At 47.4% G+C, this 22,659-nt stretch overlaps 1 protein-coding gene across 3 annotated transcripts in view; it reads left to right on the top strand.

Moving 5' to 3' along the window:
- Window positions 1-22,659, top strand: part of AGBL2 (AGBL carboxypeptidase 2) — a 226,613-nt gene that overhangs the window by 69,909 nt on the left and 134,045 nt on the right. For all 3 annotated transcript variants that reach the window (XM_063944554.1, XM_063944555.1, XM_063944553.1), the window contains exons 4-5: window positions 5,724-5,849; window positions 6,824-7,012. In XM_063944554.1, the coding sequence (XP_063800624.1) occupies window positions 5,724-5,849; window positions 6,824-7,012 (315 nt within the window). The remainder of the gene's footprint in view (window positions 1-5,723; window positions 5,850-6,823; window positions 7,013-22,659) is intronic.

Raw genomic sequence — 22,659 nt, 5'->3', positions numbered from 1 at the left:
GTACGTCTGCAGTACTACAAATCCCACACTTCTATAAATGTAAGCGATATTTAACTATAATCGCTCACTTAACACACCACACAGTTTCTACTGTATAAACCTTTACTAGGCCAGGCTGTGTGTGCGTCTTACACTTACTCCCTTAAATATTAACTCTATATGTTAACTAAATAGCAACAAATTTTCCAGTACAGGTCAAAATAAATCTAGTAATCAGTAATTATGGCAATAGTGTGAGCAGATATGCAAAGTACAAAATACAGGTGTGTGCGTGTGATGTGTGCGCATTTGGCACCAAAACAGAAATTTACAGATTTTAAAAGAAAAATAGCTTTTGCGTTCTTACCTGACGGATCCCTCCAGCATCCCTTCAAACCATGCAGGGCAGACGCTTATCTAATCAGCACTTATTGTATCCCCCGACCAAGAGAAGGTTTACAGGGGATACCTCTCCGCCCTTTGCTGATAGATAAAGTCTGCGAAAACTCTGCTAGGCTGCGGGTATGAGAAGGAACCGGACGGGCTCCAAATTGATAATGTCGGTATTATCTTAGACCGCAAAGCTATACCTCTAAATACACTTTTACCGTTGAGCCGCTATGGCCGCTAGACTGAATGCACGTGCTACGCACTTTGTACGCTATTTGCGTACAGAGCCCTGCACGTGGTACGCACTTGGCGTACACACGCCGCGCTGAGTGTACGGAGTACGCTCAGCATGCACACACAATGGATAACCTTTAAACCTTGTTGATGATACAATGTAATGATATGCTTACACTTTAAACCCTTAACAGTAAAGTACTGCAATGATGTTATACCTTTAAACCTTAAGTAGCGCTGGCGATACAAAGTACCCGCAGTGCGTACACCTTATCAATGCTGATACACCTTATACAGATAAATCTACTTTAAACCCTTGTGCAGGAAAGTGAAGACATCACACTGATTTGTAGTTGAAACCACCGTGTTCTAAGGCCACAGTGGATTGATTCCAAAAAGGTAAACAATACAATTTATACACTACAGGCTAACAAGTAAATCTAAACAGAATAATGGCTACAGAGAATGTACATACGTGAGAATGTTTCGCAAGCGCAACCCGGCTCGGTCCTCCGCTGGTCATACAGATAGCGTTTAGAGTCTTCTGACCGGCCAGGCAACAATGGTCTTTTTATACACAACATGCATACACAATACAATGGTCACTGTAATCTCATTGTCCATTGGACACAGGGATGTGTCTCTACATTACAGAAAAGGTCATAGGTGGATTTGAAAGGGTGGGCGATGTCTTTCCCCAACTGCTCTTGTGGGTGGTATCCTCTGGATTCCCGCCGCATACATAAAATACAGTAAATACAGTTAATGTTCATATTCTACTTTTGCACATAACTATACGCAGGAACAAGCGATCTTTCTCTAACTAACACCGGAATGGTACCCTCAAAATACCCTACAGCTGGATACTAGACATCACCTTCCAACCTTTATCTGACCCTTCCTATCATGCAAAGGCGAATCCCTCTGTCCAGGAACTGTTTAAACTATTAATACTCGCTGACATGGTGAAAGGGAACTATGGGTACAAAATGCACTATTTGGGTTAAGTATGTAATGTTCTAATAACCCGCTACGCGCTCACAAACCCCGCCGTAAATACTCATATCATGCGCATGATCGCCGGAGCGAATCTACGCAAAATGCGGATATGTGCACGCACGGCGGACTGAGTACACGAGCAGCGGGCATGTGCATGGGGTTAGTACAAGGCATATGCATTACGATATTTTTCGACTTTGACAACGTGTACCTTTTCGCACTAGGATGCTGTACAACCTCCTCACTGACATAACCTCGTCCCCTAGATGGTCCATGTTACTCTTGCAATGGCAGAAAGATATTCCCTCCTTGACTGACTCCACAGCTCTAAGCACATATTATTGCTCCACTATGAAAGCCCTGTCCTCTGCTTATTTACAGGAAGTCCATCTCCGGACTCTACAAAGAGCCTATGTTCCTCAAATCCACCATGCCCGATATAACCCCCTGATATCAGGGGAATGCCCTAAATGCGGTTACCACTCAGCAACTTTCTACCACAATTTCTGGGAATGTGGGCACATTAGGAAATTCTGGGGTAAGGTACTCTCCTGTATCAACACTCTACTCCACACCCGAGTCACACCCGACCCTTTAGCTTGTTTATGTGTGAATTTCTCTCAGTGGGACTTGGGTACTCAAGGAAAAAGACACATACCGTTGTTGACCATATTGGTCACAGTGTCCAAAAAGATCATTCTCACCCACTGGGTCTCCAAATCGAAACCTTCCTTATCGGAAGTACACAGGAAAATGTTACAAATATTATACTTTGATCGTAGATCTGCATTGGTAAATATAGAAACTGATGTTGTTAAATTCTATGCTAGATGGGAAAAATATATTGACTCACTCCCTCTTTCCACGCAAGCTCACATATTCACGGTTTTCGAATCGACTGAATGGTACCTGCTCCGACAGCTCTCGCTACAGTCTCCATCACCATAGTTGATCACCTGACCTAGCAACACCCCCACCCTCCCCTCCCCTTTCTACCCCTTATGTGTGTCCCTCCCCCAGGTTTAGTTTAGTTTAGTTTAGTTTAGTTTAATTGATTTAACAGGTTTATTATTATATTGAAATGCATTATTTGTTTTTTCAAGGCATCTATGGAAGGCCTCACCCTCGGAGTCTTAAAATATGACCGTTCGTTTGTCTCTGTTATTTTGACTTGTGGCCTGTCTTAACTGCTTCTACACTGTATGCAATCTTATTGCTGGTCACTACTGTTCTTGCTACTCATTTCATCCACAGGTCACCTGCCTTACATACCTGTTGTACCTTTTACACCTGATGCCTTATTACTTTGTTAATCTGCAAAATCTCAATAAAACAGATTTATAAAAATATTTTTTTATTCAAATTCGAAAGCGGGCGTGGCCACGGGTACAGACGCGTGACCACGCCCCCTTCCTATACTTTCAATGGAAGCTTGGAGAGCCAAAAATCGGTACAGACCATAAAAAAAAGGTCCTGTACCTGCCAAAAAGGTGCAGCTGGAGGGTATGCCACTGCATCTGCAGCAAGTCTCTGCGCTGTACATAGGGGGGAAAACATCCTTTTACTGCAGCATGCTATGTCCTGCTGCCAGTCTGCTTGCCCCCTCCGCCATCAACAATCCCCACTCCCTAGCCGTGTTGCGGGTGGAACAAAAGCTGCTGCGGCCACCGGCATAGATGTGTATGAAAGCGGCGCAGCAGAAGGTTTTCACAGCCCTCCCAGTGCCGCATACTCTCTGAGCCCCGGAGCCTCCTCTGCGCGTGATGTCACAGAAGTGCCTCCCCGCCACAGCCACGCCCAGATCCCCAGAGGCCCTGACTCCGCAACACAGCACCTGGGCTACCAGCCTGGAAGCCCCGAGATGGCTAATGTAACGGATAGAGTGGGTGATATCGCGGAGGGTAATGTCAGGACGTTGAATCAATGTAAAAAGTGACAGTGCTGTGCAGTGCAGTCTGGGCCGGTGCTAGGGTGTTCGGCGCCCCCTGCAAACTATAAATTTGCACCCTTGCATTACAAAGGCACAGCGCACATAATACCCCCTGTAGTAGAGACACTTACACATGTAACGCCCCCTGTACCAGTGATCATACACAAGTAACACCCCCTGTAGCAGTGACGCTTACACATGTAACGCCCCCTGTACCAGTGACGCTTACACACGTAACGCCCCCTGTACCAGTGATGCTTACACACGTAACGCCCCCTGTACCAGTGATGCTTACACATGTAACGCCCCCCTGTACCAGTGACACTTACAGAAGAAACACCCCCTGTAGTAGTGACGCTTACACACGTAACGCCCCCTGTACCAGTGCAGCTTACACACGTAACGCCCCCTGTACCAGTGCAGCTTACACATGTGATGCCCCCCTGTACCAGTGCCGCTTAGACACGTAACGCCTACTGTACCAGTGACACTTACACACATTTATGCCGCAGTCACACATAAACCCACAACAGACATATATATATATATATATGGACAAATGGAGTAAATAAAAGTGCCTAATAGTGTCGGTGAATAAAACCTGTGCGTTCAGGTGCAGTTATTAAAATAAATAGCAACTTAGCTCCAAAAGTTTTCAGGCTGATGACACTTAGAAGCCGAACATGTAAAGAGAAGATAAAAGCAACATAGTGTGTACTGTTTTGAAAAACAATATTTTTCACAGTGGTTTCAAAAATCAGGAATGTGGCTCATTCCAAAATATTGAGTGAGCGAAACTGATGATTCTTAAAAATAGAAGATAAAAGCTATAAAAGACAGTATTTTCACAACAGCTTAAATGCTAGGAATGTGGCTCATTCCAATTAATATTAAGCAAGCGTAATAACAAAAAATTTAATGGGCACAGTCCTGCCACGCTTAAAGATAACAAACGTACAAGACAATTAACACAAATAGGCAATTCATCTGTCCATAAATGCAGGTAGCACACGTACAGGATTGAATAATTAAAACAGCTTATCTGTCCACATATGGGGAGTCCAAAGGGTAAGTAGCAGGTCCCTGTCCAACGTGTTTCGTCCTATTGTGTGGACTTCATCAAGGGGAAGTATCCCCTTGATGAAGTCCACACAATAGGATGAAACGCACAGGGATGCAGAGCAGGGAGAACGTCTCTCCTTCCTGGTGCCTCCCTGCACTGCATCCCTTTGCTGAGCGGCTAGAGCCGGGCCTGTGTGCAGTGTGCAGTGTCACTGACACTGACACTGCACAGCACTCTCACCTTTCACATTGATTCAGCACCAGTGTCCCAATGCGCAGCATTACAGGGAAGTAGACACACTAAATAAACTACAGCTCCCAGCAGCCCTTAGCGCATGAGCATTCCGGCCCTTAGGGCTGCTGGGAGCTGTAGTTTATTGAGTGCAGCTTCTTCCCTGTAATGCAGCGCGTTGGGACACTGAAGCTAACAATAGTTACTGCCTGCTGTGCGAGTCTCCGGGAGAGCCACTGCCAAAGGGAGGACAGCAGCCTAGCTGCTTCCAGCAGTAAAAGCAGGAGAAGCATTACCCGCCCCTCCCTCACTCACAGTACTTCCGCGGCACCCCCACACACCCCCTCCAGCACCCACGGTGGCTCTGGACTACCTCCCCCACCCGCAGCAACTCCGCTCCCGCCCCTCCCGACGCACCACCGCATTCGCCCCTTCACCACCCGGGGCACCCCCGCAACTGCTCCTCCCCCACCCGTGGTGGCTCCGGACCCCCACCTGCGGCACCACCAGATACCATCCGCGTCTTCCCCGCACCCGCCACTTCCCCAACCACAGCACCTACTAGGTGATTCATCAGGCCCTGCATGCGCTGTTCACCCCATTGCAAGGGGTTTCGACCCCTTAACCATTGCACGCCCTTTGTCCGTGCAATATTTAACCACTCACACAATTATGATTGGAGGTAATACTCCCATATAATAAAAATTCCGCACTCCACAAGGGTGTACAAGGGTTAAGGGGGCGTAGCTCCTTACGACGGTGTGAAGAGCGCCCGTAGGGCTCGATGAACCCCCTAGTAATAATAATAATAAGAATAATAATTCAGAAGCATAAAGAGACTGTATTAAAATAAGATATATGTGGAATGATAATGGGATATATGTTTTATTACTTTAGAAAATAAAGCAAATGAAGAAGACATTTTGCTGCAAGCAGCCCGACGGAACAGGAGACGGGGACATGTAGATTCTGAGAGCAATTCAGACCGACTGTCCTCTGCGGATGACCAGAAGAAGCTCATTTGTATGTGTCATGGAGTAAAGTTGTGTAGGCCTGCTGTGTTGCTATAAGCCCTCTTATATGGCGTTTGTAATGTATATTATGGTTATGTTACTACATTATTTAAACTCCAAGCTATATTACTTTAATTCCTGTTGCTATGAGTAGCAAAACTTTCTATTTGTACGTGATATTAATGGCCAGATTTATCAAGCCTTGGAGAGTGATAAATAGCACCGTGATAAAGTACCAACCGATCAGCTCCTAGCTGTCATTTTCAAACATAGCCTGTAACATGGCAGCTAGGAGCTTATTGACTGGCACTTTATCACCATGCTATTTATCACTCTCCAAGTCTTGATAAATCTGGGCCATAGATACGCCCAGGGCGTACGCGTCTAGTTTCCCTTCACAGCGGCAGCGGGGGGACAGCGGCCAGCGGCAGCAGGCGGGCAGCGGGGGGCACACAGCAGCAGCGGATCTTGCCCTGGTGCGGCGCCCTCCGGAAGGCGGCGCCCCGGGCAAAAGTCCTGCTTGCCCGTGCTGGCAAGATCCGCTACTGGATACGCCTATCGAGTAATTAAAGGTATCATCTAGTTTTGTCCAAAACCTTCTCTAAAGTTATTTCCATCATGTAGCTAATGGATGGGCGGCCTCGTTTGAGAGCCCCCTCAATATCTGATACTGTGAGAAGGATTGTGCTGCCCCTCACCATGCAGGAGGCCTTAAATCCAACCAGTCCTCTTCGAATAGAGCCAAATAGAAATTCCATTAGCTCTAATGAAGAGAAGAGGACATGGATGAGTCCTCCTGAATCCTGAGCTTTGAGCTGCAATGTGACACAGCTCCTGGCAGCTCTCGGCTTCAGGTCAGCAATAGGGACGCAGATCAGTGTCCAGAACTGACCCACCTGTGTGGTGGTTCTTAGCAAAGCATCCCTCATACATCTGCTAGTGATCTCATGTGAAATAACACGTCTATTTCTTCCCTTCCATTAGACTCGCTGTTGCAGGAGAGCGCTGTGTTTAAAACCAGGCAGGTTGTGTTTGATAACCAAAAGGGTCAGATCATCCCACGTCTCAGCGAACCCAGAGATTTGTTTTCCACATCCTTACAAAGCAACCTCCTGAGACCTCCACGCTGGCCGACAGAATGTGAAGTCACTACTGAAAAGATCAGTCTCATTGGTAAATATGAACAAGGAGGTGGCTCACATTCAAGGTTGCTATTGTGTTTTACCCACAACCTGGCACAGTTTGGACGATAGGGAACCAAGGCTGCATGTGATAGTGGCTGGTGCCTTTCATCTCCCTACAGTGGGCGAGTGATGACATTGGTTGTCATAATTAGAAGCGATTGTTTAACACAATGCTATTTAAGTACTTACATAAAGGGGGTCATTTCGACCCGATCGTACACTGCATTTGTTCGCACCGGTGCGATCGGGTCAGAATTGCGCACGCACCAGCGCATGCCGGATGGCCAATTGACAGGCAGAGGTGGTCGTTGGGCGGGAGGAAGCTAGACGGCGGTGTTAAGCCGCTGTTTAGGGGGCGCGGTCCGGCCAACGCAGGCATGGCCGGACCATTGGGGGGGCGGGCCGCGGCGGCTGCGTGACGTCACACGCAGCTGCTGCGATCCGGGCAGCAAAGAGGTTCTCCCGGCCAGCTGCAGGAGCTGCGCTGGCTGGGAGGTGCTCCTGAAATGCGCAATGCTTTTGCACTTCTGTGGGAGGGGGGGAGGGGGCGGCAATGACATGCCGGGCGGCCCCCCGCATGTCTGAGTGCCTGATCGTAGCTAGCACAGCTACGATTAACTCGGAATGACCCCGAAAGACCGCTGCAACTACATTTGCTGGTCAGATTCCATTGCAAAATACAGTAGACCACAGAACATCAAAACTAACTTGGACCGATGTTTGTCCAGATAATACGTTTGTATTCATTAGTGGACATGTATTAATTACTATGTATATTGTTTCTAGTGTCATTATTTTTATGGCAGAGACAACCATCCAATACACTGTCAAAGTCAGAAAAATATCTCTATGCACACTACCATATTTGCACCTCATACTGGTCCGTGCTGCACATGCGTACGCTCTCCCGTACGTGCGCATACTCATAGTCGCGGGCACCCGCAGGCGCACGGTATGCGTATTTACGGTAGAGTTTATGCGATCGTAGCGTGCGACTCAATCATTACATATTTTCACTATATAATGTATTTTGTAGATCATGGTCCCTTTGATAGATTCTGAAAGTTTGGTTAATATAGAATGTTCATGAACAGAGAAATCCCTCTTTGTTTGATACGAAGGGTCAGACAGGAGTAATACAGTGGTGTTTAGTATCCATCGGAAGAATATTTAATTAGAAATATTCCGGTGTTGGTTTGAAGCAGATCAATCGCTCGTGCGAATAGTTATGGACATAAGAAGTTTATGAACATTTACTTTATTTGCACTTTATTACCCATGCGGCGGGAAACCCAGTTTCCCTCCCACCTGAGCTGTTGGAAATAGTCACAGCCCACCTGTATGAATCAACCTATGACCTTTTGTTATAATGCGAAGCCGAATTCCTGTGTCCAATGAACAATGAGATTGTAGGGACCATTGAATTGCATTGTGTGTGGGGCATAAATAGAAAGGCCGATCACATCCAGCTCTCACTCTTCAACGGTTATCATTGCTGAAAATCGGGAGCTGGATGTCCAGAGGCGCATGCGATCGTTTCCTTTGTGCGTAAGTTTTTCTCCGTAATCATACTGTTTCTCTCTTGTTATTATGGGCCATATCTTTCTCTCTCTTCTCTTTCTCTCATTTTTCTCTTAAACTTAATTGTATTGTATTTACTGTGTAGTTACCTGGTTAGTTAGTCTATGTTATATTGTAGTGTATGATTTGTATTTGTATTAATTCTTTTGCAAGTATATCATTCAAAATATATATATATTAGGCGTTGGACCCTAAGCCCAGGTATCTGTGTATTTCTTATAGAGTTAAGTATTCTCAGAGCGTCGGTGACGCTCAAACTGCTTTTAAGCTAGTAAGGTTATACTGTGTTGCATTTACACCATATCACTACACAAAGGGTTTACTGCATAATACACTGTTTATGGTTTAGATATAAAGGTTTTACATTGTGAGCGTATGCGCCGCTGGTGATCTCTTCGTGGTCTCGAGCGGTCGCATCGCTATAGCGAATCATTACGGTAGTCGGCAGCCAATAGCGTGCCTGCCAGTGATCTCTTGGCCGTGAGCGAACGTAACGCTTGAGCGTCTCGACCACGGCTAAGCGATCGTTACGCAACGTGCGTACCCTTGCGGTACTTCATACGTAGTTAGCGTACAGTGTTCTTAGACCTCATAAAGGGTATTATATACGATAAATATTTAGCTTTATCAATTGCGGGCTCGTCCTGTCCTTCACATATCTACACTAGGAAATTTCAGCAGACATTATCCAGCAGCAAAGGGCGGGAGATCATATTCCTCGTAGTGCTGTTTGGATAAGCGTCTGCTTCTCTTAGTAAAGGGTGCTGAAGGAATCCGGGAACCGGAGGTAAGAACAAAACAATAGTGTTTTTTTAAAACTGTTTATTTTTCTCTGACGTCCTAGTGGATGCTGGGAACTCCGTAAGGACCATGGGGAATAGCGGCTCCTGGTGTGCACTGGCTCCTCCCCCTATGACCCTCCTCCAAGCCTCAGTTAGATTTTCTGTGTCCGACGAGAAGGGTGCACACTAGGGGCTCTCCTGAGCTCTTTGTGAAAGTTTTAGTTTAGGTTTATTATTTTCAGTGAGACCTGCTGGCAACAGGCTCACTGCATCGAGGGACTAAGGGGAGAAGAAGCGAACTCACCTGCGTGCAGAGTGGATTGGGCTTCTTAGGCTACTGGACATTAGCTCCAGAGGGACGATCACAGGTTCAGCCTGGATGGGTCACCGGAGCCGCGCCGCCGGCCCCCTTACAGAGCCAGAAGAGCGAAGAGGTCCGGAAAAATCGGCGGCAGAAGACTTTCCTGTCTTCAGATAAAGGTAGGCGCACAGCACCGCAGCTGTGCGCCATTGCTCTCGGCACACTTCACACTCCGGTCACTGAGGGTGCAGGGCGCTGGGGGGGCAGCGCCCTGAGACGCAATAAATCGATAGAAAACCTTTTATGGCTAAAATAAATGCATCACATATAACTCCTGGGCTATATGGATGCATTTAACCCCTGCCAAAACATACAAGAAAACGGATGATAGGCTCCGCCCCTTTCTCGGCGTCCTTATCTCCTCAGCACACTGGCGCCATTTTCCCTCACAGCTCAGTTGGAGGGAAGCTCCCTGGCTCTCCCCTGCAGTCACTACACTACAGAAAGGGGTTAAAAAAGAGAGGGGGCACAAATTAGGCGCAGTATAAACAATACAGCAGCTATAAAGGGAAAAACATGTCACAACTGAGGGCCTGAGCTGACGGGAGGCAGCCTCAGTTGTAGGGGCTGAGATGTACCGGAACCTGGGAGGTTGTATCAGACCCCTGGACATGTAAGTAACATGAATAATAACTGCCCGAAGGCGTGACCACGACAACTTAGATAAAAGTCAATGATGTTTATTATGACAACTCCGCATCACAGCAGCAATAAAAGAAAACGTAAAAGTCAGCAAAGAATAAATACAGTTCCTGAGTACTACAGCATGGCAGGAACCACAGGGCACTGGTAGTGTGAGATAGTTCTTATGATCTTCTAGATGGAAAGTCCTTACCAGGCCCGGCTGTAGCAATGGAGATAACCCAGGATTGTACCAGCTGGTGTTCCAGGAAGAGCTGGGTTGCTGAAGGTAAAACAGCTGCTGTGGATACTGGCTGGAACCAGACTGTTGTTAGCACGGAGTGGATACTGGCTGGAACCAGTTAAATAATAAATGAACTTTGGGAGCGATGAAATGTGAACTGAAATGTAGAACTTGAGAGCGGAGAAATAATAATTCCGGTGGAGAGTGGTAAAGTGTAGAAAGGACACCGGCCCTTTAAGGGAAGCTGTACTCTGCTGGAAGCTGAGGCTGGAAGCAGGTAGTGTTGTAGCTGGAAACAGATGAATCCACAATGGATTGGAGAGTCAGGCTACACTGCAGGTGGAATGCTGGTGCGGGTCTCTATGGTGGAAGTCTTGAGACAGGAGCTGGAACCTGGAAGACAATCATAGAAGAGAGACAAACAGGAACTAGGTTTGACAACCAAAGCACTGACGTCTTCCTTGCTCAGGTACAGCTTACTTATACCTGCAGCAAGGAAGGGGTTGGCTAGGCAATTATGCAAATCAACAACACAGACAGCAGATTGGTGGAAATGATCAGATGACAGAATCCAAGATGGCTGCGCCCATGCAGACACTTGGAGGGAAGTTTGGTTTGTAATCCATGTGGTCTGGGAAACAGTAATGGCGGCGCCGGCCACCGGAGACAGGAGACGCCAGGCTGATAGATGCACATTTAACCACGCGGGCACAGCGGAGGCCGCGGCTGATGAAAAGACCACTCTGCATGTGGAAACTCAGGAACAGCGGAATCCGGTCCTGGAACGCTGAGCCCGCCTTAGGAGGCATCTGAAGGGTAAGTAATGGCGTCCAGATACCCGGATCGTGACAGCACCCCCCCCTTTAGGAGTGGCCCCAGGACACTTCTTAGGCTTTAAAGGAAACTTTGCGTGGAAATTTCGGACCAAGGCAGGAGCATGGACGTCAGAGGCATTGGTCCAAGAGCGTTCTTCAGGACCATAGCCCTTCCAGTCAATGAGATACTGAAGTTGACCGTAACGGTGACGTGAGTCCAGGATCTTGGCCACTTCATACTCAACGCCTCGTTGAGTTTGGACTTTCGGAGTTGGTGGAAGTGAGGAATGAAACCGATTCAAGATTAGCGGTTTCAACAGGGAAACATGGAACGTCCTGGGTATTTTTAAGAAGGGAGGTAACTGGAGTCTGTAAGCAACAGGATTGATGACTTGATCAATTTTAAAAGGACCGATGTAGCGAGGTGCAAACTTCATACTGGGAACTCTTAACCTCAAATTCTTCGTGGATAACCATACCCGATCACCCACCTTGAGAGCAGGAACTGCTCGACGCTTCTTATCCGCAAACTTCTTGTACCTGAACGATGCCTTGAGCAGAGCTGATCGTACGCTCTTCCAGATATTGGCAAACTGATGCAAGGTGATATCCACTGCGGGAACAGAAGTTGCTGGAAGCGGTTGGAACTCAGGGTGGAATCCAAAGTTGGTGAAGAATGGTGTTGAGGAAGATGAAGAATGATACTGGTTGTTATGACAGAACTCGGCCCAGGGAAGTAATTGAACCCAGTCATCTTGAGAGGAGGACACATAGATGCGGAGGAAGGCCTCCAAGTCCTGATTCACCCTCTCAGTTTGACCATTGGTCTGAGGATGGTAAGCCGTGGAAAACTTTAACTTGACTTGGAGGACTTGACATAAACTTCGCCAGAATTTGGCTGTGAATTGAACTCCTCGATCTGAGATAATTTCTTCTGGAAGACCGTGGAGTCGGAAGATCTCTTGTATGAATACTTGAGCCAACTTGGAAGCTGACGGAAGACCGGTGAGAGGAATGAAGTGTGCCATCTTGGTGAACCGGTCAACTACCACCCAGATGGTATTGAACTTGTTGCACATGGGCAAATCTGTAATAAAATCCATCGACAAATGGGTCCATGGTCGACGGGGAACAGATAGTGGAACCAGTTGCCCCGCAGGCGACTGGCGGGATACTTTATGTTGAGCACACTTTGGGCAAGATGCAATAAACTCCAAAACGTCCTTTTTCAGAGTTGGCCACCAATAGGACCTAGAGATAAACTCCAGGGTTTTTTGGATACCTGTATGTCCGGCAAAACGGGAAGCATGGGCCCAATGCATGAGCTTCTTCCTTAGTGTCGGCTTCACAAAACTTTTCCCTGATGGGGGCGTAGAGTCCATCCCTACCGTGGAGAATGCCAACGGATTTATAATAGGATGCTTGTCTGAAGACTCTGACTCATTTTCTTGCTCCCATGAGCGGGAAATGGCATCGGCCTTGCGATTCTGAGAGCCCGGACAGAACTGGAGTTTAAAGTCGAACCTGGAAAAGAAAAGTGCCCATCTGGCCTGACGAGGGTTGAGACATTGTGCGCCTTTTAGATATAGAAGGTTCTTGTGGTCTGTAAGGATGGTGATTGAATGAGAAGCTCCCTCCAACAGATATCTCCACTCCTCTAGAGCGAGCTTGATGGCTAGCAACTCCTGGTCGCCAATGGCATAGTTGCGCTCCGCTGGGGAGAACTTCCGTGAGAAGAAACTGCAAGGATGTAAATGACCATCTTTAGCCCTCTGAGATAACACCGCTCCTACTCCAACGGAGGAGGCATCCACCTCTAAGATGAAAGGAGAGTCGATGTCAGGCTGTTTCAGGACAGGTGCAGAGATGAACCTCTGTTTTAAAAGATGAAAAGCTTGCATGGCTTCTTCAGACCACTTGGACGGGTTAGCACCCTTCTTGGTGAAAGCAGTAATAGGCGCCACAATGGTGGAAAAGTCTCGTATAAACTTTCGGTAATAATTGGCGAACCCTAAGAACCTCTGGACCCCTTTGAGGGTTAAGGGCACCGGCCAATTCTGGATTGCTTGTAGTTTCTCAGGATCCATCTCTAGTCCGGAACCGGACACAATGTACCCTAGAAACGGAATGGACTTGACTTCAAAGACGCATTTCTCTAATTTGCAGTAGAGATGATTGACACGGAGACGGGACAGAACCTCCTTTACCCAGAAACGATGTTCCTCTAAATCGTTGGCAAAAATGAGGATATCATCTAGATAGACCACGACATGACGGTATAGAATGTCTCTGAAGATCTCATTGACGAAATGCTGGAAGACAGCTGGAGCATTGCTCAATCCGAAGGGCATGACGAGGTACTCATAATGTCCGTCACGGGTGTTAAATGCGGTCTTCCACTCGTCACCCTCACGGATCCGGATGAGATTGTATGCACCTCTCAGGTCCAGCTTTGTAAAGATGGTAGCTCCGCTAACTCTGTCAAAGAGCTCAGTAATCAGGGGTAAAGGATAGCGGTTCTTGATGGTAATGTCGTTCAAACCTCTGTAGTCGATGCACGGCCGCAGACCACCATCTTTCTTCTTTACAAAAAAGAAGCCTGCGCCGGCTGGAGAAGAAGAAGGTCGAATGAACCCCTTTGCTAGGTTCTCTTTAATGTATTCCTCCATAGAATGTGTCTCGGGGAGAGACAACGGATAAGTTCGGCCTCGAGGTGGAACCTTCCCTGGAACGAGATCAATCGGGCAGTCCCATTCTCTATGAGGAGGAAGGATATCAGCAGAAGCTTTACTGAACACATCCGTGAAATCTTGATATGGAGGAGGTGGAACATCAGACGACCTGGGGGAGGAAGAACAGACAGGCAACACTTTAAACAAACATGTCTTAATACAGGAGGAACCCCATGCCAGGATTTGCGTAGTCGTCCAATCAATTGTAGGATTGTGAAGACGGAGCCATGGAAGGCCCAGGACCACAGGATGTGTGGCTCTTGGAATCACTAAAAATGAAATAAGTTCGGAATGAAGAACTCCCACTCTCAGACGAACTGGTAGAGTCCTTAGAGAAATAACTGTATCAAAAATTTTACTGCCATCCACAGCAGTTAAGGAAAAGGACGAAGGAAGTCTCTCGGTGGGTAGGGACCACCGTTTAACATAGGCTTCAGTAATAAAGTTCCCAGCTGCTCCGGAATCCAGGAGGGCAATGACGTTCTGATAACGTTGAGCAACTTGAAGCGAGACTGGGAGGTTACAATCTTGAGGAGATGGAGAGGAGATCATTACTCCTAGCCGGCCCTCTCCTTGGCGAGCTAGGATTTGGAGTTTCCCGGACGTTTGGGACAGGCATTAATGGTGTGAGACGGAGCTGCACAATACAGACAGAGAAACTCGGAGAGACGTCTTCGGCGCTCAGCAGGAGTTAAACGGGAACGGCCAATTTGCATGGGTTCATCTGTAGTTGGTGACAGTTGGCGAGGAGGAGGAGTAGAAGATTTTGGAGCAGATGATCTTCCACGCTCAGTTGCTCTCTCTCTGAAACGTAAGTCAACTTTCGTACAAAGTGAGATTAGCTCATCTAACTTGGAGGGTAAGTCTCTGGTAGCTAACTCATCTTTAATACGCTCGGATAAACCATGCCAGAATGCAGCATACAGGGCCTCGTCGTTCCATGCCAGTTCGGATGCCAGGATCTGGAACTGTATAAGATATTGTCCTACAGTACGTGATTCCTGGCGTAAACGGAGAATCTCAGACGAAGCTGAAGTTACCCGGCCTGGCTCGTCGAAGATGCGCCTGAATGTTGACACAAATGCAGTGTAAGAAGATAGCAGGGTGTCGGACCTCTCCCATAACGGTGATGCCCAATCAAGGGCTGAGCCACTGAGAAGAGAAATAATGTAGGCAATTTTTGTACGGTCACTGGGAAAATTGCCAGGTTGTAGCTCAAACTGAATCTCACACTGGTTGAGAAATCCCCTGCAGAATCTTGGAGATCCGTCAAATTTTGCTGGCGTTGGAAGATGAAGACGTGGAGCAGAAATGGGTAAGGTGGGTGGGGTTATAGCTGGAGTCACTGTGGTTGACGCACCAGACGCGCCTGATCCACGGAGAGTTGTCTGAATCCCATCCAGCCGAGTAGAGAGATCCTGGAGACAGCGGATGATGTGGCCCTGTGCAGCCTCCTGATGTTCTAGTCGGGCTGCCAGTTCTTGCATCGGCCTGGCCGCTTGATCCTGGTCTCCGGCTGGATTCATTAGGTCAGTGCTTACTGTCACAACTGAGGGCCTGAGCTGACGGGAGGCAGCCTCAGTTGTAGGGGCTGAGATGTACCGGAACCTGGGAGGTTGTATCAGACCCCTGGACATGTAAGTAACATGAATAATAACTGCCCGAAGGCGTGACCACGACAACTTAGATAAAAGTCAATGATGTTTATTATGACAACTCCGCATCACAGCAGCAATAAAAGAAAACGTAAAAGTCAGCAAAGAATAAATACAGTTCCTGAGTACTACAGCATGGCAGGAACCACAGGGCACTGGTAGTGTGAGATAGTTCTTATGATCTTCTAGATGGAAAGTCCTTACCAGGCCCGGCTGTAGCAATGGAGATAACCCAGGATTGTACCAGCTGGTGTTCCAGGAAGAGCTGGGTTGCTGAAGGTAAAACAGCTGCTGTGGATACTGGCTGGAACCAGACTGTTGTTAGCACGGAGTGGATACTGGCTGGAACCAGTTAAATAATAAATGAACTTTGGGAGCGATGAAATGTGAACTGAAATGTAGAACTTGAGAGCGGAGAAATAATAATTCCGGTGGAGAGTGGTAAAGTGTAGAAAGGACACCGGCCCTTTAAGGGAAGCTGTACTCTGCTGGAAGCTGAGGCTGGAAGCAGGTAGTGTTGTAGCTGGAAACAGATGAATCCACAATGGATTGGAGAGTCAGGCTACACCGCAGGTGGAATGCTGGTGCGGGTCTCTATGGTGGAAGTCTTGAGACAGGAGCTGGAACCTGGAAGACAATCATAGAAGAGAGACAAACAGGAACTAGGTTTGACAACCAAAGCACTGACGTCTTCCTTGCTCAGGTACAGCTTACTTATACCTGCAGCAAGGAAGGGGTTGGCTAGGCAATTATGCAAATCAACAACACAGACAGCAGATTGGTGGAAATGATCAGATGACAGAATCCAAGATGGCTGCGCCCATGCAGACACTTGGAGGGAAGTTTGGTTTGTAATCCATGTGGTCTGGGAAACAGTAATGGCGGCGCCGGCCACCGGAGACAGGAGACGCCAGGCTGATAGATGCACATTTAACCACGCGGGCACAGCGGAGGCCGCGGCTGATGAAAAGACCACTCTGCATGTGGAAACTCAGGAACAGCGGAATCCGGTCCTGGAACGCTGAGCCCGCCTTAGGAGGCATCTGAAGGGTAAGTAATGGCGTCCAGATACCCGGATCGTGACAAAACACTTATATAAGGTTATCCCTGTATATATATAGCGCTCTGGTGTGTGCTGGCAAACTCTCCCTCTGTCTCCCCAAAGGGCTAGTGGGGTCCTGTCCTCTATCAGAGCATTCCCTGTGTGTGTGCTGTGTGTCGGTACGTTTGTGTCGACATGTATGAGGAGAAAAATGATGAGGAGACGGAGTAGAGTGTCTGTAATAGTGTTGTCACCCCCTGGGGGGTCGACACCTGAGTGGATGTACTGTTGAAATTGCGTGACAGTGTCAGCTTTGTATAAAAGACAGTGGTTGACATGAGACAGCTGGCTACTCAGCTTGTGCATGTCCAGACGTCTCATACAGGGGCTCTAAAGCGCCCGTTACCTCAGATACAGACGCCGACACGGATACTGACTCCTGTGTCGACGGTGAAGAGACAACCGTGATTTCCAATAGGGCCACACATTGCATGATTGAGGCAATGGAAAAAGTTTACACTCTTCTGATAATATAAATACCACCAAAAAAAGGGGTATTATGTTTGGTGAGGAAAAACTTCCTGTAGTTTTCCTGAATCTGAGAAATAAAATGAGGTGTGTGATGATGCGTGGGTTTCCCCCCGATAACAATTGATAATTTCTAAAAAGTTATTGGCAGTATACCTTTTCCCGCCAGAGGTTAGGGTGCGTTGGGAAACACCCCCTAGGGGGGATAAGGCGCTCACACGCTTGTAAGAACAAGGGCTCTACCCTCTCTGGAGATGGCCGCCCTTAGGGATCCTGCTGATAGAAAGCAGGAGGGTATCCTAAAATGTATTTACACACATACTGGTGTTATACTGCGACCAGCAATCGCCTCAGCCTGGATGTGCAGTGCTGGGTTGGCGTGGTCGGATTCCCTGACTGGAAATTTGATATCCTAGATAAGGACAGTATATTATTGCCTATAGAGCAATTAAAAGATGCATTTCTATATATGCATGATGCACAGCGGAATATTTGCCGACTGGCATCAAGTATAAGTGCGTTGTCCAATTATACCAGTAAAGTGGTCAGGTGATGCGGATTCCAAACGGCATTTGGAAGTATTGCCTTAAAAAAAAAAAAAAAAAAAAAAAAAGGGGATGTACCCCAGGTTGCCTCTCAAAATAAGACGCCGTATTATCAGGCGCAGTCCTGGTTGGCAAGCGGACAAAAGGGTTCCTCTTTTCTGCTCGTGACAGAGGGAGAGGAAAATGGCTGCAGAGATCAGCCAGTTCCCAGGAACAGAAACCCTTTTCCGCCTCTGCCAAGCTCTCAGTATGACGCTAGGGCTTTACAAGTTCAGGCACGGTGGGGGCCCGTTCTCAATGAATTTCAGTGCGCAGTGGGCTCACTCGCAAGTAGACCCCTGGATCCTTCAGGTAATATTTCAGGGGTACAAATTGGAATTCGAGACGTATTCCCCTCGCCGTTTCCAAAAGTCTGTTTTACCGACGTCTCCCGCTGACAGGGAGGCAGTTTTGGAAGCCATTCACAAGCTGTATTCCCAGCAGGTGATAATTAAGGTACCCCTCCTGCAACAGGGAACGGGGTATTATTCCACACTATTGTGGTACCGAAGCCAGACGGCTCGGTGAGACCGATTTTAAAATCTAAAATCTTTGAACACTTACATACAGAGGTTCAAATTCAAAATTGAGTCACTCAGAGCAGTGATTGCAAACCTGGAAGAAGGGGACTACATGATGTCTCGGGACATCAAGGATGCTTACCTTCATGTCAAAATTTACCCTTCTCACCAAGGGTATCTCAGGTTATGGTACAGAACTGTCACTATCAGTTCAGACGCTGCCGTAGGGATGGTCCACGGCACCCCGGGTCTTTACTGAAGTAATGACCGTAATGATGATATTCCTTCGAAGGAAGGGAATTTTAGTTATCCTTTACTTGGACGATTCCCTGATAAGGGTGAGATCCAGGGAACAGTTGGAGATCGGTGTAGCACTACCTCAGGTAGTGTTGCGGCAGCACGATTGGATTCTCAATATTCCAAAATCGCAGCTGGTTCCGACGACTTGTCTTCTGTTCCTAGGGATGATCCTGGACACAGTCCAGAAAGAAGGTGTTTCTCCCGGAGGAGAAAGCCAGGGAGTTATCCGAGCTAGTCAGGAACCTCCTAAAACCGAACCAAGTCTCAGTGCATCAATGCACAAGGGTTCTGGGTAAAAATGGTGGCTTCCTACGAAGCAATCCCATTCGGCAGATTCCACGCAAGACTTTCCAGTGGAACCTACTGGACAAATGGTCCGGGTCGCATCTTCAGATGCTTCAGCGGATAACCCTGTCACCAGGGACAAGGGTATCCCTCCTGTGGTGGTTGCAGAGTGCTCATCTTCTAGAGGGCCGCAGATTCGGCATGCGGGACTGGGTCCTGGTGGCCACGGATGCCAGCCTGCGAGGCTGGGGAGCAGTCACACAGGGAAGGAATATCCAGGGCTTATGGTCAAGCCTGGAGACATCACTTCACATAAATGTCCTGAAGCTAAGGGCCATTTACAATGCTCTAAGCTTAGCAAGACCTCTGCTTCAAGGTCAGCCGGTGTTGATCCAGTCGGACAACATTACGGCAGTCACCCACGTAAACAGACAGGGTGCCACAAGAAGCAGGAGGGCAATGGCAGAAGCTGCAAGGATTCTTCGCGGGGCGAAAAACCATGTGATAGCACTGTCAGCAGTTTTCATTCCGGGAGTGGACAACTGGGAAGCAGTTTTCCTCAGCACGACCTCCACCCGGGAGAGTAAGGACTTCACCCAGAAGTCTTCCACATGATTATAAACCGTTGGGAAAAACTCGACAGGTATTGCGCCACGTCAAGGGACCCTCAGGCAATAGCTGTAGATGCTCTGGTAACACCGTGGGTGTACCAATCAGTGTATGGGTTCCCTCCTCTGCCTCTCATACCCAAGGTACTGAGATTGATAAGATGGAGAGGAGTAAGCACTATATTAGTGGCTCCGGATTGGCCAAGAAGGAATTGGTAACCGGAACTTCAAGAGATGCTCACGGAGGATCCGTAGCCTCTACCTCTAAGAAGGGACCTGCTCCAGCAAGGACCTTGTCTGTTCCAAGACTTACCGCGGCTGCGTTGACGGCATGGCGGTTGAACGCCGGATCCTGAAGGAAAAAGGCATTCCGGATGAAGTCATCCCTATCCTGATCAAAGCCAGGAAGGATGTAACCGCAAAACATTATCACCGCATTTGGCGAAAATATGTTGCGTGGTGCGAGGCCAGTAAGGCTCGACGGAGAAAATTCAACTGGGTCGATTCCTACATTTCCTGCAAACAGGAGTATCTATGGGCCTGAAATTGGGGTCCATTAAGGTTCAAATTTCGGCTCTGTCAATTTTCTTCCAAAAAAGAACTAGCTTCAGTCCCTGAAGTTCAGACATTTGTTAAAGGGGTACTGCATATACAGCCTCCTTTTGTGCCTTTAGTGGCACTTTTGGGATCTCCAGGTGGTTTTTGGGTTCCAAAAGTCACATTGGTTTGACACACTTAAATCTGTGGAGTTAAAATATCTCACAGAAAAAGTGGTCATGCTGTTGGCTCTGGCCTGGGCCAGGCGCGTGTCAGAATTGGTGGCTTTATCCTGTAAAAGCCCTTATCTGATTTTCCATTCGGACAGGGCGGAATTGAGGACTCGTCCTCAGTTTCTCCCTAAGGTGGTTTCAGCGTTCACCTGAACCAAACCTATTGTGGTGCCTGCGGTTACTAGGGACTTGGAGGACTCCAAGTTGCTAGACGTTGTCAGGACCCGGAAAATATATGTTTCCAGGACGGCTGGAGTCAGGAAATCTGACTCGCTGTTTATCCTCTATGCACCCAACTAGCTGGGTGCTCCTGCTTCTAAGCAGACTATTGCTCGTTGGATTTGTAGTACAATTCAGCTTGCACATTCTGTGGCAGGCCTGCCACAGCCAAAAATCTGTAAATGCCCACTCCACAAGGAAGGGGGGCTCATCTTGGGCAGCTGCCCGAGGGGTCTCGGCTTTACAACTTTGCCGAGCAGTTACTTGGTCAGGAGCAAATACGTTTGTAAAATTCTACAAATTTGATACCCTGGCTGAGGAGGACCGGGAGTTCTCTCATTGGGGGCTGCAGAGTCATCCGCACTCTCCCGCCCGTTTGGGAGCTTTGGTATAATCCCCATGGTCCTTACGGAGTTCCCAGCATCCACTAGGACGTCAGAGAAAATAAGAATTTACTTACCGATAATTCTATTTCTCGTAGTCCGTAGTGGATGCTGGGCGCCCATCCCAAGTGCGGATTGTCTGCAATACTGGTACATAATTATTGTTACCAAAAAATTCGGGTTATTGTTGTAGTGAGCCATCTTTTCGAGAGGCTTCTCTATTATCATGCTGTTAACTGGGTTCAGATCACAAGTTGTACAGTGTGATTGGTGTGGCTGGTATGAGTCTTACCCGGGATTCAAAATCCTTCCTTATTGTGTACGCTCGTCCGGGCACAGTATCCTAACTGAGGCTTGGAGGAGGGTCATAGGGGGAGGAGCCAGTGCACACCAGGTGATCCTAAAGCTTTCTTTAGATGTGCCCTGTCTCCTGCGGAGCCGCTATTCCCCATGGTCCTTACGGAGTGCCCAGCATCCACTACGGACTACGAGAAATAGAATTATCGGTAAGTAAATTCTTATTTTTTCTGTCTTGCGTACACACGCACGCACATATATATCTGCATTTCTTTTTCATTTGTGTATTTTCGTATATCACTCTTCTGTTTGCCAGTTTTATAGTTGATAAACGTGCTAAGAAAGATTTGTCACTATTTTATAGTTTAAGAGTAAAGGTAACATAGTTAAAGTATAGACAAACACACAGTTTTGCCTGGGAGATAAGGCGAAGTCAGTGTGGTGTGCGGTAGATGATCAAGGATCATCTACATTGATAAACGTATAAATTGTGTTACGGTGGATCTTTGCTTTGCGTACACGTGTCTCTAACAAAAGACTGAGACTTGCGTACGCAATCCAAGGGCCGACGCACGCAGCGTATATTACGCAACGGAGCGTACGGGTACGCCCACGTAACTCAAATCACAATTTTTTTTCTCTCCTCTCAACGCGATAAGTAGCGCCACGCGGTAAATAACGCCAGGCGATAAATCGCACAAATTTATTTTAAATTCGAAATTTAAATTAATAGATCCTTCTCCTAATTTGTAACACATCTGGTCTAAAGAGAAATTTCTGCGCAGAAATAGAAATAGAAACAAAAGTGTACATGTGGTGAGTGAGTGTGGTGTATACAATTTTACAGGTTGAACCACAAGAAAAGTCGAGTTCTCGTGAGGTACATGCGTGTAAGTGACGTACATGGTGGCTAGGGAGGCATCCCTGGTTAAAACATACAATTTGAGCATTAGAGTGTAGCAGACCAGGAGGTCATACTGTAACAGACCAGGAGGTCATAGCAGACCAGCAGGTTCAGGTACAGCAGACAAGGAAGTCCGCTATACAGTCCACAGGCACAACACCAAGAAAGGGTTGGTGCAACACCCATATAGGCCATACAAGCTCTTGCTGAAGGAATTTGCAGCCGCAATTTTCGATTCCACTGGTCGCTCCGTACATAAGATTAGTTGCTTATGTGCTGAACGATTGTACCGCACGTAATTGTGTACATTAGTAAACCTGACCGGTACTATTTGTGTACGAAGGTCATAAACGCTATTTGTACATTCTAACGTGATTTGTGTAATTTTTTTTATTTTAAGGGAA

The sequence above is a fragment of the Pseudophryne corroboree genome, chromosome 11 (genome assembly GCF_028390025.1).
Source record: "Pseudophryne corroboree isolate aPseCor3 chromosome 11, aPseCor3.hap2, whole genome shotgun sequence".
Classification (NCBI taxonomy): domain Eukaryota; kingdom Metazoa; phylum Chordata; class Amphibia; order Anura; family Myobatrachidae; genus Pseudophryne; species Pseudophryne corroboree.
The sequence above is the reverse complement of the archived record's forward strand: the minus strand, read 5'-3'. Positions and strand labels throughout refer to the sequence as shown.